The 17,535-nt window shown below is 38.1% G+C and overlaps 3 protein-coding genes across 7 annotated transcripts in view; 2 read left to right on the top strand and 1 right to left on the bottom strand.

The window, feature by feature from the left end:
• dars1 (aspartyl-tRNA synthetase 1) overlaps positions 1–638 on the top strand; it is a 31,618-nt gene extending 30,980 nt beyond the window's left edge. The window contains exon 18 of the mRNA XM_085434392.1: positions 78–638. Coding sequence (XP_085290518.1) covers positions 78–169 — 92 coding nt within the window. The 3' untranslated portion in view covers positions 170–638. The remainder of the gene's footprint in view (positions 1–77) is intronic.
• On the bottom strand, positions 317–7,331 carry LOC146691110 (protein lifeguard 3-like). 3 transcript variants are annotated; one of them, XM_085434398.1, is made up of 13 exons: positions 7,271–7,331; positions 6,486–6,652; positions 4,418–4,687; positions 4,247–4,314; positions 4,089–4,153; positions 3,933–3,986; positions 3,756–3,806; positions 3,606–3,645; positions 3,373–3,410; positions 3,171–3,258; positions 2,716–2,811; positions 2,528–2,581; positions 317–1,108 (listed from the first exon to the last, which is right to left on the bottom strand). In XM_085434398.1, exons 3-13 carry the CDS (start codon positions 4,671–4,673, stop codon positions 959–961), a joined length of 960 nt encoding a protein of 319 aa, XP_085290524.1. In that variant the 5' UTR covers positions 4,674–4,687; positions 6,486–6,652; positions 7,271–7,331; the 3' UTR covers positions 317–958. The 3 variants fall into 3 exon arrangements, with proteins under 3 accessions (XP_085290524.1, XP_085290523.1, XP_085290522.1); XM_085434397.1 differs by having other exon boundaries at positions 7,232–7,296; XM_085434396.1 differs by lacking the exons at positions 6,486–6,652; positions 7,271–7,331 and having other exon boundaries at positions 4,247–4,647.
• Positions 7,287–17,449, top strand: pnkd (PNKD metallo-beta-lactamase domain containing). Of its 3 annotated transcripts, none has more exons than XM_085434393.1 (9): positions 7,287–7,441; positions 7,822–7,937; positions 8,143–8,255; positions 9,034–9,092; positions 10,061–10,153; positions 10,547–10,710; positions 11,953–12,039; positions 12,276–12,391; positions 13,833–17,449. In XM_085434393.1, the coding sequence occupies exons 1-9, from the start codon at positions 7,287–7,289 to the stop codon at positions 14,004–14,006; spliced, it is 1,077 nt and encodes a 358-aa protein (XP_085290519.1). In that variant the 3' UTR covers positions 14,007–17,449. The 3 variants fall into 3 exon arrangements, with proteins under 3 accessions (XP_085290519.1, XP_085290520.1, XP_085290521.1); XM_085434395.1 differs by lacking the exon at positions 7,287–7,441 and adding an exon at positions 7,532–7,706; XM_085434394.1 differs by lacking the exon at positions 7,822–7,937 and having other exon boundaries at positions 8,186–8,255.
• The last annotated feature ends 86 nt before the right edge of the window (positions 17,450–17,535 follow it).

Genomic DNA, 17,535 nt, shown 5'->3' with positions numbered 1-17,535 from the left:
TTTGTCGGGGGAACTACAGGAATGGTTTTTGTTTTTTTGTAAGAATAAAAAACTGATAAAGATGTCATCCTTCACAGGCCTGGAGAGAGTCTGCATGCTCTACCTGGGTCTCCACAACGTTCGGCAGACCTCCATGTTCCCACGTGACCCCAAGCGCCTGACACCTTAAACCTTCTGGTGTGGACGACACATAAATACTGGTGACGGGAAACAATACTAATCCACAATCAAGGAAGGGAGAACATTTATAGGAGCTAATGCCACCCTAGAACTCTTAACGTGTTACTGTAATTAACCACCGACATGAAGGAAGCAGTTATAACAGTAAGGTATGATTTATTGATCGGTGTGCATCGTTTTCTAACAACAACAAATAACAGAAACATTAAAGAGAACAAAGGAAATGGCCAGTGATTCAAGAAGACAACTCTTTTTTCTTTTTTTTTAATCGGTGAGTCAGTGTTCTCTGGGTTTTCTCTTTGGAAAAATGAAAAGTACATAAACAGATCTTAGACCGTCTTACTACCAGCACAGATGTTTGACTAATGATTGTGGTGTCCAGCAGTATGCCTCCAACTACACATGTTTTGTAAGTCTAAGCACTGACAATAATAAAAACAAATGTGTTGATCTATAAATGGCTTTGTTCCCTTTTTTGGAGGCAGAAACACTTTGTTAATGAGGAGGTTTGATCGAAGTAATAGTTGAGAGTACTACACTCCTTAACGTGCACATAAATATTAAAATGCAGCTATACAAATGTGCAAAGCTTAAGCAGCTCTCTTCCTTTACACGGGCTAAGTGTAAGCTTTGCGGCTGCAGTCCTGCTACATACAGCCCAACAAACAAAGTGCTCGAGTGTTACTGATGTAGAAAAAATAATAATAAAGTAATAATCTTTCTGACAGTTTGCTGTGTGTCTGCCAGCAAATACAATATACAAACTCCAACCGCTGGCTCATTCAGTCGCAGCTCCGCTGACTTGAAGGATGAAGAGGAAGATGTGAACAATATCAACATAAAGAGAAAGCGCTCCATAGACGTACTCCTCTGGGCTGATGGCCAACTCCCGATTTCCGATAAGAAGTTGGGTGTTGTACACTAAAAACTAATATAAGGAAGAAAAGGAAAGAGGAAATTGACATAAAAACATGAATACAAGGAAAAATGCTGCAACATTTCTAGCCTTTTGTCATGTTTGTGACCATTAATTAAAACTTTTGGTTTTTGGACTGTTACGTGTCACTCACTATGACCAACAAGAAAATTTACATCCTGTATCATGTGAGGCTACAACTGTACTAATAGCTTTGTGATTCTGTCCTTACCATGTGGTGGTGCATTTAGTTTAACCCTTTTCGTGTGTTGCTGTGTTAATATTTACTCATTAACACAAAATTTCAACTATAGCTGAGACTGACAGGAATGGTAAGCAAAGGCTAAGGTAAAAAGTTTGGGTAAATTATATTTTGAATATAATGGTACAAAAGCAAAGGTCAGACAATCCCCAGCATTATGGGAAAACCACATTAAACAGTGCTATAACATGTATACAGTGAGATTACCTGTTTAAAAGACCTATTGGGACAATGAATGTGGAAATCATGTTTGTAACAGGAAATGATAAAATGTCCCAAAAAAAAAGCCCAATTCACTTTATACACTGCGCAAAAAATTAAAGGAACACTTGAACATCATAGTTGGAACTTCAGGAATATCCGTCTGTTCGATTAGGGAAAACTGTGATTTTACCTCCTTTACTAAAGAAAGCATGTGACAGAGGTGAAATGGAGAGGAGACACCGTAATAAATGTTAGCTTCTTGCAACATCATCCGTGAAAAGAACACTGTGTTAGTGGTGAACCTGCCAGCTGAGTTACACAATGCTGGTTTCTGACCACAGAACCCACCTAGGAACACTGAGCCTTCATGTCATGCTCAAGGAGTCTCTTGATGACATTTTGGTTGTAAACATGCACAAATAACCTGATTGAGGTCACTTTTTAGGGCTCTGGCAGTGCTGCTCGTGTAACGGGCCTGTCGACATGGCAAATCTGTGCCTTACTGATGGAGCTGAGCAACCTGTGGAGGCTGCAGGTGCTGTCTCATGCTACCAAGTAGCAAAAAGGACCCAGCAAAAAGCAAAACTAGAGAAAAATCCATCAAAAAACCTTCCCTTTCTGGAGGTTGTCTTGTTGTTGCCTTTCCAGTGCAACTGTTATCACTTTTTTATTGGATTCACAATAGTTTATGCTTTCTATCTGGACATCCTGATATCTCTGAAGTTAACAGACTTTGTGTTAAACTGAAGATTGAGTGTTCCCTTCTTGTTTTTTTATTTGATAGACCAATCAAAATCAAGACAAATACGATGATGAATAGTAGATTATCACCACATTATTTAGGGCTCCTAAATAGCTATGTATTGGGGGTGTAAGGACTGCTAATGTCTCGCTTGCTTTTCAACAACAGACTCATAATACCAAGAAGAAATACTCGGTCTAATTTTGTGTGAGTGTGGACTCACCAGAGTGTAAACGATGGCTCCAATTGCAGCGTAGAGCATATGCAGCCAGGGGACCTGTTGAGTGACATAAGAAAGGCTCCTGAATGTGAAATCAGTCACACAGATACACCCTTGGGAGCTGCTGTTCCTCACGCAGAGAAACACGAGTAGACAGAATAAATTAAATGACTTGACCAGAGCAGGCTCACATATTGGAAGGAGAGGACGATGGCTGTAACAATCCCAATGATCATGAGCAGAACGGCCGCAATGCAGAGGAATCCCCCGCAGGAGGTGAAGTCCACCTGTGATGAGAAACAAGTCATTAAGGGGATGAAAGTGAAGCTGATATGCTTCAAGCTACATGAAAGAGCAGTGAGACTATTGTGAAAGAGGATCAGAATAAGGTGAAAGAGAAATATATGTGTGTGCGTGTGTGAAACGTGTCTTGTAGAAGCCAAAAATGTAACTTGTGTATCTCGAGTTGCATCAGACAGAGAAGTTGGATTCGCATCTTATCCCAAAATGTTATAAATATTTAAAGGATTTCAGTGCCCCCATTGTAATGCAAGACAAAGGAGTTCTTTTACACCGACAACAAAGACATCCTCTGACAAGCCACAGGCTACTGAGCTACAGCGAGACAGTTTACATCTCCGTGTACCTTAGTTTGGAAGCAGAAGACTGTCACAGCTATACAGACTAATGCTGTTACTCCCATGGCGATAAACACTGCTTTGGTTCCATAATAGCTGTAAAGGATACATGTAGCAATTAAAACGAAACAAAAAAAAAGGCACATATATACCATCAGGATCAAAATGTGCTGTTTTGAGCTGTTGCCTGAATAAAGCCAATAAACAAACCTTGAAACTGCTCCGGCCATGTAAGACAAGGCAAGAGTCTGCAAGATCAAACATGAATACAATGCGTCTTAAATGTCAGAGTGAGTTTTAGCACTTTTTAGAGATGTCTTTTTTCTACTGACTTTACTTTTTCAGTCTTCAGCACCTCACACTATGTTAGTTCTGCACATATATATCTGCTGTGGCATTACTAGTGTCAATGTCTGACCCTTAGTCTAATAAACAACACTTACAAATACTCCAAGCAGCACAAGATTCCATGGAAAACGCCTCCTAAAAAGTACAGAAACCACAAACATCACTGTTTATGAAAATTTTAATACACCATAATAATAGCAATAATAAAACAACTTAATTTTTCCAACTTATTTGGCCTTGCTTACCTCGGCTCTTTGCAGCAGATGAGAATGCAGTAAACCACAAAGTAAACCACACTACGGAGAGATTCACCACTGTGATTATTATTACATACATCATATTCTTCACATGTGTGTTTGTTTTTTTTATCAATTGATGTAATTGCACTAAAACTGTGCGGCTGTTTCTTAAAAGTAACTCACAAAGATGCCCAGTAGATGCCAGGGTAACTGATGACAAACATCCTCACTGGGTCACTGTGAAAGCAGATACATGGCATCACCAAAGGGCAGACTGTGTTTCTTACCCTTCACCAGATACATTCATCAGTGGATGGATGTACAAATGGGGAAACTTACACAAACGTAAAGACAGCAACAACTGAGAAGGTGACAGCAAGCTGTGCTGATAAAATTAAGTAAACCTGTCCAAAAAAAAAGAAAAAAAGAAAGATCAGAGCAGCAGGATTGTCACTGGCACAAAGAGCAAGTTAAAACACACAGTTACAAACTCTTACTTTTCTGATGAAGGCGTGCCGAACAGATGTGCTTTCCCACTGGGTGCTGAGAAAATCCTCCATCTCTCCTGCAGAATTTGGAAGAGCCAAGTGGTAATTTATCCTTGTTACACCTAATCTAAATATATTGCAGGGTGTGATTACTTCAAGACTGTGCCACTCGCTAAGAACCTGGGTTGGAGGCAGGCAGTCCAGCAGACAGAGTCGGTATTGTGGTGGGCATCCCAGATGGAGGAAGGCCAGGGCCTTGACACATGCTGATCGGCGGGTAGACACCCCCTTGGCCCCAGTAGCCAGGACTGGGACTGTAAGATGGAGGTGGGGGAAGAGGAGAGCCATGCTGTGGCTGGTAGGGGAAGTTATCACACTTAGGATGATGCAGTGCTTCCTCGTAGGGGGGAGGACTGTCAATTTTAGATGTCATCATTTTTCTGGACTACCCTAAAGACAGGATGAGTGGTACAAAGCTATGTCAGACTTACATCTTTTCACTATCCACTAGTTATTGCTGACTTTCCATTTTCACAATTACAAAATAAAATCTTCCTACTATATTACATCGTAAATCACAGTATGTTGCATTGCTTAATTCTGTGGTATTATTTCCTGGAAACTATGTGGTCACCCTAGTTTCAGAAAGGGTGATCACAAGTCCCTCCTTGTGCACAACATTATTATCTGTTTTTCTGTGTTTCACATGTGATTCTCAGAAATCAGCACCGAATAACAGAATTCTAAAGTCTGGCTCGTTTCCAGTGGCTGTAAAGAAAATAAGGAAGGCTGTCTCTACAGGACGTCCTGGTGGCCTCGGGGACGTTTTGGCTTGCTGTGAACTTTCAGCTGGTTCAAGCACCACGCAGGAACCACGCAAATCTACCACATCAAAGACATGCAAAACTGTGCGCATGTCGCTCTGTCTGTCTCTCTCAGCAAGGCAGGCGACACGAACCAGGTAACGTTAGACACGCTGAACAGATGAAAAGGAACGATGGAGAAAAGAGGGAGGGAATAAAAAAGAGAAGGCAGGTAAATGCTGAAAAATAAGTGGCAGTCAGGAGCAGGAACGTGTGCATATGTGTTATTTTGATACTTTTGCACAGTTCTTGAGTACAAAAGCCTCTCACTGTGCATAAAGCTCACTGTTTTTCCCTCTTTGGTTTAAAAACTGTATTAGATAAAGGTATTATTCCATATTTCTGGCTTTGTACATGTGTATGTGGGGTATGTGTGGAAGATTTTCCCTGCTACAGCGACAGCCATGTCATATTTTTGAAAACTTGGAACTCACAATAATAAATTACATTGAAATTTAACATTAAAAATGTAATTTTGTTATCATGCTGTATATCTGTATGTACTGTAACACCGCAGACACTCTTGGTCTCCTTACACTTGTACTTTAAGTGTGAGTCACTTGCTAATTAAAAATTAATTTGACTACTATAAATATTTTAAATTAAAGTGCGCACGTTTGTTCGGGATAATTGGGCCACATGTAATGAAACTGCAATATTTTGAAGGGCTGAAAAAAGGTCTAGCAGTCTGGTGCTGTTGCAATAACAAAGATGAGATAATGTCCCAGCTTGAATTATAGTTTCACTCAGCTCTTGGTTGTAATTCAACATATAGTTTCACAAGACACATTGAAACAACTTAAACATTATTGTGTCTGGAAGGCACAGTCATGCCATGTGTTCACATTTATTGCTTGATAAAATATACGAAGGGTCACGCAAAGTATGAGAGTAGAAACCAATGACTGTAATTCTGTTTAATTTAAGAATGAAGTATATGTGGACACTTGGAGGCCAAGGAAAGTTCCCCCATCTAAAGTTATGATTTTTCTTCTTTCAATATGCAATCCTGAGCTCACCTTCAGTTTCATTTATTCTATTAAAGCACCTGTAAGAGCAGTCGAATCCCTCTACAGCACCTCACCGGTCTGAAAAGGCCAGACTGCATACATTTTTCTTTTTGTATGTAGTCTAGTCAGATTACTTGTGAAAATTAGTACTGTACTTAAGAATTTTTAAGATAGGAAAAGAGAAAAAAGCAAGCATACTGCCGATTGTGAACAGGAAATTAAGCCTGTGTTATTTTTAAAACCCAGCCATACATTATATACAAATTTTAAAACACTACAACACTGCACTCAAGTAATCTCTTTGACCCACTTTTGGTTTGTTATGATCTGATCACCCAGAAAACAAATGAAAACAAAGCAGAAAAGGTTACTTACCTTGTGGCTTGCGCCTGAGTTGGGTTCACTGTCCTTCAGTCCTGCCTTGGAGATTTGCAGCCGTGCACAACAGGAGGATGTCATCCTTTGTAACTGGATATGCTGGCTGAAACTCACACTGTTACTGCTACTCTCAGAAAGATGAGACTGGTTACTCATGTCGCCTCCTGTTAAAAAGTACCAATATTACCAAAACACAAACTACTGGTTGTACCTCCCTCTACAATTAGTTAAATGCCAGTGCTTCCTTGATACCTAGTCAGCTTTGGCATTTTGTCTAAGGGTAATTGTAAGTCATAATTATATGTCAATGTATTTTTTCTTGTACTACAAAAATCATTACAATTAACCTACAATACGGTTATAACAACAGACAGATAATTATTCAACATTTACACCAGAAAGAAATGTGATTCTAAAAACAGAAATTCCCATTTTATGTGTTTCTTGAAGCAAAGTGGATTTGGATATAAAACAGGCAAAATCACACAGTATTTTTGCTAGTTCATATGCATGTTAAAGTTTGCCTGACAGACTGTCAAAACCCTTTTTTTAAATTTCATTTAATTTACTACTACTACTTCCCAAGTGGTTCTGCTGCCTAAACCTAAGCAAAATGTGATGGGAAAAATGTATAATGAAAATATACAGAAAAAATTATAATATACTCTGTTTTAATACATAAAAGAAAACGTAAACATGAGAAATCAGGTGAGCACAACACCGGTAGTGAGCCTAAAAGTCACCAGGGGACTGTTGTGACGTGTCGCTGTATACGTCATTACGTTCCGCTCAGAGGCTATGGCGCTTCCTGACTGGATAATAACACTGGTAGCCACTTCATCCTTCATCTGTTTTTGTTTGTGCCTTCGCTACAGACGGACAGGACAGGTGTTTTGGAGAAAACTGTTCAGCAAGATAATGGCCCGAACGGAGAAGCCCTTGTTCCGAATAGCGTGAGTATGGCGCCACTTTCCTTGGCGACAGAAATTTCTGTCGTTTCCTTGGCGATTCTCTTGGCGTAGCTTAGCAACATCTAGCCATTTTTATGTGCTATAGATTTATCCCACGTAATTTAATTTAGTCAAGACCATTTGAAAAGTACAGCTGTTGGTATTCTGCTGTGAGGCTCTTCTCGCGATAATGCCATTTTTTTCCATCAGCATATGCTGCAGTGGCTTCAACTTTATTTTAAGAGAAGTTTGCATACCAACCATTGAAGTTACGTCAATTGTGCTCATTCAACAAACCAAAGAAATGACAGTAACTGCATGGCGAGGTTAATAATGTTAACAGCTTTTACTATTGGGACATAACATTTCCAATTGTCTCCCAGGTACACACTCTACACTAAGACCAGACTTGGCTACATGTACTACAAACGGCAAATGCGGAAAGCTCGTGAAAATTACCCTGGAGGGCATTCAGCTACAGATCCCGTGGAGTTCAATGGTATATGCAACAATTACTGGTTTAACTTGGTGACACTGGGCCAAACAATGCCTTGCTGTCACACGCTGTACATACCATAGAACCAATTGTTATTACTATCAGTACAAAATTCTAGCATTTGTTTCATTAAAGATGGATATTTTTATTAGTGCATGTTTAATGTTGTCCCGAATAATTATTATGTCATTTCTTTCTCTGCCCACAGGTGTTAAAATAATTCCTATCTCTGTGCTCTCTGACAACTACAGCTACCTTATCATCGACAGAGCCTCGAGCATCGCAGTCGTTGTAGACCCTGCAGACCCTCAGATAGTTCAGGTGAGTGCCTCTGATGTCACTTATGTGTCTTTGAATGGGTTAATAGATTTAGGCTATTGCGCTGAAAACAGCAATCAGTAACTGTGTAGTTAGTTCCAAGGGAAAAGTTGTTTTTTCTTCAGAACATGTTGCTGCAGAGAAGTCAGGACAGATATCGCCTGATATTAGTGAGAAATGATTGCTTTGCTTCTAGTTCAGCTTTATTTTGTATATGTACCACAACTCTGATCCTTAAAGCTATTATATGAAATGTATAATATCTAGTATTAAGATCTTTAAGAAAACGAAATATTTTTTAGGGGAGTTGGAATAATACTATTAAAGTGTGATGATTGTCATTCAGTTCAAAGCCAGTTTAGTAACACATACAGGACATAGATGGGGTTAAAATGTATAAATAGTGTGAGTTACAAACAATATATGAAAGCCTGTATAGAATTATTGCTGTATTTATAAAAGTACGAGGTGTGTAAACAAAAAAATTGAGTTGTATTGAAAGCTTGATTGTAATTGTAGGGCTCATTGACAATGGAGCCTCTCTCTCTTACAGCTGGTATCTCTGCACTGTCATTTTTCCTTACAACCATGTGTTTTACTTCAGCTGCAGCTGTTGACTGTCCGTAGCCAGCTGTTGTGAATGAGTGTGTTTTGTATCCATGGTATCTTGCCTTATTAAATACACAAGTATAATAACGCTGTGATGTGTCATGAATCTGAAGTGTTGACTGAAGGTTTTACCAACACCCGATTTATTTGTATTTTCTTTTATTCATTTCAGGCAGTCCTCGAGGCAGAAGGAGTAATGTTAGAAGCAATACTATGTACACACAAGCACTGGTGAGTTTCATGTAATTTGTATGTATAAAAAAGGAGTAGGGGGGAAAGACAGCATAGTATTGTGATATTTAGCATAGCAATGTTATATTGATACAGGGACACCAATTATCGATATTTTATTTTGGAAATACTGTGAACAAGAGGGCTTATCTCACCTGATAAGAGGCAACCTTTCTGCAAACAGATGCAGTCTGGCTTGGATTGACTGGAATTACTATGAGACAGATTGTAAATGTATAAATGCAGAGAGATTGCCAACATCTTGCCATCAGTCTGAACGAGTCTTTATTAATGATTACAACTTGAAGGGACTTCATGGGCTGCCAGCTCATTGTATTCTGGTTATATTCCTATAAAACAGGAAGGTTGATCAGTGCAAATATAATAGTTTAATGTGGCTATTGAATATTTATAACAGTAAATTGCTGCAATATTAGGAACAGATTGGATGTCATTGCCAACTTGACCCCATTCAATATGACACTGGTAACATTTATAGTAGGTCTTGGTGACAGTTTTGATGTACTTTACCATCTCCTTTTGTAGCTAAAAAAATTCCTGAGGTAACTTTATCTTATTGGATAAGACAGATATTGAAAATGTTTAACTTCGAGGACATAATTTACAGTTGAAGGCAAAAAAATCTAAAAATATGTTAATGTGATAATCATACAAGACTCAGCATGTCACAAAAGGTTAAAAAATCATATAATAATAGGTATAGTAAAATAAAAATGTGATTCACATCTCTAACACAAGAGGTTAGACTTATTATTGCCGTACTGCAGATTAAAAGAATGCCATGCATTTGTATGTATAGATGTTTTCCCCACATTTTGAAAGTCCTGCGTTCAGGTTGATTAAAATAAGCACAGTGTTTTTTTTTAAAAAAAATAGGTGTTTTGTATCTGTAATGTGTGGATATTGTCTAAATTGCTGCGTGAACCTTCTTTGTGATCCGTGTACAGGGACCACAGTGGGGGAAACAAAGGGTTGAAACGGCTGCACAGCTCATGCCGAGTTTATGGAAATGCGGCTGATAACATTCCTGGCCTCACGCAGTAAGTCCCAGCTTGCACAGTATAGCACACTGGCTCACTTTGAATCATTCTTACTGTACTTAGTCCTGTTTTGTTCCCACTGTCAGTAGTGGTGGCAGCTGACTTCACACTAAATTATCGTGGCATGAGTGACTATTCTGTTATGTCTGAGGGGATGGAGGGTTATCTTAGGACTTCCAAACCACCACACTAAAGATTTTGTTTTTCACATTTTTTTTTCTAATAATGTAAAAATAATATGGGAAGGTAGTCGTTTTTGATACCTTTGCTCAACTGGTACATGTCAGAAATGGAAGTCTATTTCAGTTATTTTTAATCTTTTAATTTTCACTAAAAATCAGTAACTCCACACTTCTTGGTTTAGGTTTTTTCATTACTTATTTTTCTTTCCAGCCCTCTCTCACACAATGACTCGGTAACAGTTGGGCGTATGCGCTTTAAGGCCCTCTTTACCCCTGGACACACGGTAGGCCACATGATCTACCTCTTGGATGGTCAAACGGTCGGTGCTCCCTCCAGCCTCTTCTCTGGTGACCTGGTGTTTCTCTCAGGATGTGGTAAGTTATGCAGAAAACCAGATCAAGAGGAATTATTCTAGCTGTTTGCTTCTTTTTGTTTTTTTCAGAGTTACTGAAAATGCAGGATGAAATAGTTTGTTTGATGTGGAATCATTCTACACAGGTTCTCTTGGTTTTACTGGCTCAAAATTGTTCTCTACAGGGAGTGACTATGCATGCAAGCACAATTTGTCTGCACGTAGTTATAGTTGTGTTACCTTAACAGAAGTCTACGCATTGCCCTCTTATTCCTGGCAATTTGATCAAAATATATGTTATGCTTGAGTAAAAGCAACTTAAAAAAAAAAAAACTGGTGTGACGTTTTTAGAGTTTTTGTGGGCTTTTTTTTTTCTATACTGTAAAACTGCTGAAGTCTGAGAACCTGATGATTGCACAGTCTAAAAGTCAGCTAAAATGCATAAGTGTGATACCAAGGAAGCGTGATTTTGACTTAATTGTACTATGTGATATATACGAGAAACCTATCTGTCATCAGTGTTTCAATCAGTGCAATTTTAAAAAGGATCTTTGACCTGATGCCTTTTCTGCATTCACATCTGTCATTTTTGGTTCACAACCCGATTACCTCATTCAAAAGCAAGTTTAACATTGCTAATGCAAGTCAGCACCATCTTAACTGAATACTGTTGCATGCAAATTACACCTTTTCATATTTCATCGGAAATGCTGATTAGATTTCCTTTGCATAACTTAATGTAACATAGTTTTTTTTATAAGACTTGAAATAATTTAATCAGTTGCGTCAAAAAGCACTTAAAATATATACTTAATTATAGTATTGTATATTTAGTGGCCTGTTTTGGTTACCTTGTAATGCCAATGACATGTTCTTTAATATACAATAGATTTTATATAGCAATTTAGTGGTTAATACATTTTCATTATGCACAAAATATTGAGATCAGCAGGAGACACAAACCCAGCCTTGGGTAAAATCTATGTGTGGATCCATCTGATGTGATGACCCCTTTGAGAAGTAAGAGAGAAGCTGAAAGTATTATACAGAGTTTGTACAGTAGATAGTGTCTTAATAGCTAGTGGTCATCCGCATGACCTTTGAGAAATTGGACATTTTTATCTTCCAATTAACCAATTTGACAATCTAACTATAGCAGTAATGAAAATATCCTGGTAATACTAAAGATTAGACCATATGAATGCTTCAGGAACCCTGTTTGGAAATTGGAATCTCTTTGTTAACCTGTCTTTATTGTTTCTAGGGAGAATGTTTGAAGGCAGTGCAACAACAATGCTGTCATCTCTGGACACAGTTGGCTCCTTGACTGATGATACTCTATTATGGCCTGGTAGGAGAATCCTTTCAGTTGTCTGATTCGGTGTCAAAAAATTATGTTTGTGTGCTGCGGATGAAGTTGTGGTTTTAATATGTCTTTGCTTTTAAAAAAGTGTTTTACATATATATATACAGCCAAACCATAAGAACGGGTTGCATAGGGAATTCTTTGGTTTTTTTTAGGCTTTTAAGTATGGTTATACATGTGGCTGTGATATTTTTCTTGTGTGTCCACTGGCTGTCCCGCAGGTCATGAGTATGCAGAGGACAACCTGCTGTTTGCTGCTGAGGTTGAGCCGCACAACACAGCCAGGGAAAACAAATATCAGTGGGTGCTGCAGCAGCGAGGCCAGAAGCTGTGCACGGTGAGAATGATGTATCACCATTGTTATGCCTCTCAAGCGAGCCATCCCAGGATTCATGTTGTCCAACACCTGAAATAAGGGCTTATCAGTTGCGTACAGCGTTCGTGCTGACAGCACTCTTGAGTGCATGCCGCCCTCTCGCTTTCCCTTCTTCCAGGCTCAGTCGAGTCCATCTGTGATATAGTCTGCAGCAGAGCAAAGGTTTGCTGTTCAGTGAAGTGCCCATCCTGAATTTAGATTAGTTTTTTATCTGTTATCAATACATGCCTCTAAAGGCAGTTTCACAAGATTGGAGCTTCCAGTTGATGATTTCCACCTCCAAAACTTATTGAATGACCATAACATTTCCTCTGCAGTCTGCATGTTTTCACGTTTCACACGTAGTCTTTTGCTTATTTATATCAGTCACCTGAGTTTGATCTTTGAGTATTATTTATTAAAAAGATCAGATATATAGTACACCAAAAAAACATGTATGAAAACTGTAAAGTTTTCCTTGTAGCAGAGCTGCCTGAAGGTGATGACTTAAACTTCTGAAACACTGCATTTGTATTTGACCAAATGTATCAGAAACTGTAGCACTGCTGTGACTCACTCGGTTAAGCAGGTCCTTTGAATAAAAACTAAATGCCATGCGGCGTGGACACCCAAGATTGCGAATGCGAGAACTTAACAAGTAAAGTAGGATTTTAAAATCGATACCACAGTTGCATCTACTCAAAGTCTCTAACAAGTTTGAACATCATTTACCTCGACCTCAAGGTCAGAGGTCAGAGGTCAAGTTTTCTAAAAATCTTGTGAGCGCATTAACTCAAGAAGGAAGTCACCTAGGATTCTCAACTTCATGCCATGCAATTACTAAAACTCTTGGACAGGTTTAAATCCTGGAGACCTTGACCTCAAAGTCAAAGGTGACCTTTCCTGAAAAGCATCTAGGATTTTCAAATTAAGGTTGATGCATTTGCTAATTCTAGATCTCATTGGCGGATTTTAAACTGTTATTGGTAAGGGATAGAAAGTCTGACTTAACAGATTGTTTTCGGCTTGTCACAGTAGGAACAGACCAAGCATTATTAACAATTAACCGAGTTTTATTCAAGCATCCCTTTGTGCTGTGATGCTGGAAAGAGGAAGCAGATGTCTAGGAATCCAGGTTGAGCTTTTCCTGTTGTGATATGTCTCTGTTTTGTTTAGGTTTATTGCCAAATTAACGTCAGTGTATCCTGGTAACAAATTAGCTGCTGTGTTTTCTTAATACTCACGGTGATGCCATCTGCAGAAATGCATTGTCTGTTTTGTGATGGGGAAGGGAGTAACAGAAATCACTTATTTTATCTTCTATGATAGATTTATTTATTTTTAATCTTTCTGCAAATGATTGACACTGTTCAATCAAGAGCCTTTGAGGTGGGCTGTGTTTTGACGTGCTCTTTATTTCCAGTGTCCCTCCACGATTGGAGAAGAGAAGCAGTACAATCCTTTCCTGCGCAGCCACTCTGCAGAGCTCCACCTGGCTCTGGGTGTCCAGCAATTCCAGGAAGAAGACTGGACCCAGTTTAGGGCAAGGGTGCTGGAGGAACTGCGAAAACGCAAAGACCTCTACAACAGGAGATAGTACTACCAAGACGTCCTAAACTTTAGGGAACAGCAGAGCTCAGCTGCACCAGGCACTGGTACAAAAGCAGCTATTTGCAGGTGAAAGCTAATAATAAATTGATCTCTAAAGGTACTGTAGAAATGGTTTGATCTATTATCTCAGTGTTAAGGGGCATTAAGTAGTTTCTGACCTGTAGACCTGTAGCTAGGATGGTAACCACAACTTCGTTATTACATAATACTCATTAATAGTTCTATTACCTCTCCAAATGCTGTAAACTACAGTCATTTTTTGTTCATGAGAAGAGCAGTGCTGATTTTGTTTTTACTTTTTACATAGGATGTAAATATTATTGTTTTGCATTGCTAGAGCATAGACATTTTTTTCTTATTGAGGGTTTTTTTGAAACACACGGTGATAACAATGCACTACACTGAACCGTTAACATGTTAGGTACTGATTTGTTTACTCAACAGTAGTTTTTAGAACAAGTAATAAATTGTATTTAAAAGGTTTCTGAGACAATCTTTGGTACACACGCTGTATTTGTTACCCCGGTTTCAGACTTACAGTGATGCTGAAGGGTAATTATCTTTTCCCCAAAGACTGACAGTTTGGGATTTGAGTATTTGATTGTGAATATTTGATATTGTGATATCAACATATTCACCAAATTAATGCTAGGATTCATTTAATAAATCGCAAAGGCACTTTGCTGTTGGTACCTTGTGTGAAAGTGAGCACAATGTGACAAAAAAAAGTCTGTACATTTTTTTTTTTTTTTATAATAAGTCAGTTTATTAATGCAGATTATTTTTTTTATTTTTTTTTTATTTTTTTTTTTATTTTGACTTAAAAAAGTAACACAAACATTCATTCTTTGCAATGGTTGTGTTTGGGCTACTTGTAGGGCTGTGCCATATGACCAAAATCTCATATCCCGATATAAGACATCTATCGTCCGATAACGATATAAATCACAAAAATGTAACATTTTCTGTAAATTCTGTGAATCTCGGGCTGCTCGTCTTGCGTGAAGTGTTTCCAGCTGCGCGTCATGTACCTGGAGTCGAATGTTTTAACCGATGCATAAAACTACACATTTTTAGACATAAGTTGTAACGGCCGCCGTTTTCTTTGTGAATATTTATTACACGGCGTGCTGCGGGGAAAAGCCTGTTCTAACGTTTGAGTCCAAGGTTTATTTTTTAGCACCTGGCGGCTCTTTTTTACTTCTCATCCGTAAATAATCTGCTCTTTCACGTGATTCGGTTTATTTTGAAAAGTCTCAACAGGATTTTGAGCTTTATTGTGAAAGGTTTATGTGGAACATAAACAAGCGGACACGCGATGGTGTTACCGTCGTTGTTGCTAACCACAACGCATAAAAACAGTCGCTTGTCCATCCGTAGTGTGGTTATATTAAATATAAGAGAAAGAGAGAACTTTAATAAATTAATATAGCCACTGCAGTGACCATCAAAACGATGAAAAAATATTGCTGTAAACAGCTTATTTTGCAACACCACGAAACAAACAATAGCGTAAAATGAAACGATAGAGGTTTTTATATCGTCATCTGATATATATCGTTATATCGAACAGCCCTAGCTACTTGTACTGTTAGTTTTTTATTTTTTATTTTTTTTGGTTTGTTTTTCCTTAAGAATTCGTACATTATAGTTCATGTTATAGTTGATGTAAAGAACGTAAACAAGTGGGCCAAACACAAAAATGTATATTTTCTTGAACAGATCTCTTTTGTGCCTGTGAGCAAATAATTTTTTGTGAACTTCTTGTTATCATTTTAAATTTGTTCACTCCCTGAATGTGAACTACAAAATATGTGAAGGATCTAACTGGTACTTAACTGTAGTGAGACATGACTGAATTCATGTTGAAGGGACGATTGAATTAAGACTGCATTTATAATGTGACTGTGGCAAAAGAAATATTTTTTTTTTTGTTTTGGTGTATTTGACCAATTAAAACATTTGGAATGCAAAATTTATCTTTTCTTTTCTTGTTTGTTCGTTCGTTCGTTTTAACTGTATCGGATGATTTTCATGATGTGACTACTCTCAGCTTCTGTTAAATTGTTGCTTTTTTGGATTGCTTCCTGTTCAGAAAACAGACCCAAACTTATTAAGCTTCCACTTTATCGCGTCTCTCTCGTATTCAAACTGTCATCGCTCTGCTATTAGCTCATCTTGCCAATGGACTGTCCTTCCACAAGTCACAATAATTACTACTTCTATAGTATTGATCAGAATTTAATCAAACTTACCCACAATAATCATCTAATGGGTCTTTACCAAAATTGTGCTCAAGGACACTTTTTTGTCATTTTTATAGGCACTTGTCCATGTTCACAGTATAACCTTCATGCATACTTCTTCCAGTCTCATAATATGTTTGCCTCTGATGTCTTGAACAGTAATCAATTTAAATCATATTTATCAGTCTTTAACATGTTCATGAACTTCATGAAGTGCCAAATGATGTGAAAGTTTGAAAGTATTGCTTTGCCTTTATATGTTGCATACCACTTGTATCCCATTAGACTGCAATGATCCTTATTGGTCATGATCATGGCAGGAATCGTCCCATTGTTTTACTCCCATATTCATAGATATTTCATGTTAATACTTGAGCAGCTACACCCACAGTCTGGTCACATGCTCACTCCTCACAGTCTTTGGCATTTTAAAGTCTGCCAACGACTGAGTGGAAAGTCACGTGACTGTGCCCATCGATAAAGTGAGTTTTTTCCAGTTCTGCCAGCTCTTCTCCATAGATTCAGTATTTTCATGCCACTGAAGTTCACATTTAAATAGTGAATCGGGTCTAAGACATTAATCATTGCAAGGATTGCAAAGCATCTTTGCAATGCATGCTCATGTTGTTTGTAACAACAAATTAGCCTAAAACTGATGTTAATTCGGACTTATTTTAAAAACATCTACAAAAACAGACGCGTTACAGCAGCTGAGCTAAAAAGAATCTTTGACGTACAGTTTTTATGATCTAATCTTGCTGGAATTTAACTAGATTAGGATTTTATAAGAACATTTGATAGCATAAAATGTGTGACAATACAGTGGAGAAAAGTCCTCTTTTGCACATTTTGTTTTCCTTCTTTGTGTCTTTTTTTTTTATACAAAGGAAGTATAACGCTGTTTCTGTCTATGTGCAGAGGGCCAAAATGAAAAAGAAATAAATCTTTAAACTTTTGAGGGGGTTTGAAAGCGCTTCAGATTTCTGTGTTGCTCCTCCAGAAAAGCCTGTACCAGAGCACCTTGTCCCTTGGTGATTGTTGACTGAAATGTTATTCTGTTTGTTTGATGCAGACTCGCACCTTATTTGCATATGTTTGAGTTATGAATACTACCACATGGGAGACTGTTTTACTTCAGGTTATGTTTTAATGAGTAAGTATGAAAGTAAACTCTTCTATTAGAGCTGTGTAAGTGTTGTCTTTGCAAGCATTCAAAACTGACAGCTGAGATATTTTCCCCACTGCTAGAACTTCCCTCAGCTGAAATAA

This window comes from Copadichromis virginalis, linkage group LG16 (genome assembly GCF_057382275.1).
Source record: "Copadichromis virginalis isolate Kocher_CV1m ecotype Utaka linkage group LG16, C_Virginalis_male_GT1.1, whole genome shotgun sequence".
Taxonomy (NCBI): domain Eukaryota; kingdom Metazoa; phylum Chordata; class Actinopteri; order Cichliformes; family Cichlidae; genus Copadichromis; species Copadichromis virginalis.
The sequence above is the reverse complement of the archived record's forward strand: the minus strand, read 5'-3'. Positions and strand labels throughout refer to the sequence as shown.

What these genes read in the sequence shown, in the direction of transcription:
- pnkd (XM_085434393.1), top strand. Translation starts at nt 7,287, where the DNA reads ATGGCGCTTCCTGACTGGATAATAACACTGGTAGCCACTTCATCCTTC. An exon ending in AAGCCCTTGTTCCGAATAGC is followed by an intron (nt 7,442 to 7,821) that starts GTGAGTATGGCG and finishes ATTGTCTCCCAG; the next exon opens with GTACACACTCTACACTAAGA. An exon ending in CAGACCCTCAGATAGTTCAG is followed by an intron (nt 8,256 to 9,033) that starts GTGAGTGCCTCT and finishes TATTCATTTCAG; the next exon opens with GCAGTCCTCGAGGCAGAAGG.
- LOC146691110 (XM_085434396.1), bottom strand. Translation starts at nt 4,585, where the DNA reads ATGGCTCTCCTCTTCCCCCACCTCCATCTTACAGTCCCAGTCCTGGCT. An exon ending in GTTGCTGTCTTTACGTTTGT is followed by an intron (nt 3,987 to 4,088) that starts GTAAGTTTCCCC and finishes CTGCTTTCACAG; the next exon opens with TGACCCAGTGAGGATGTTTG. An exon ending in TCTTCTGCTTCCAAACTAAG is followed by an intron (nt 2,812 to 3,170) that starts GTACACGGAGAT and finishes TTCTCATCACAG; the next exon opens with GTGGACTTCACCTCCTGCGG.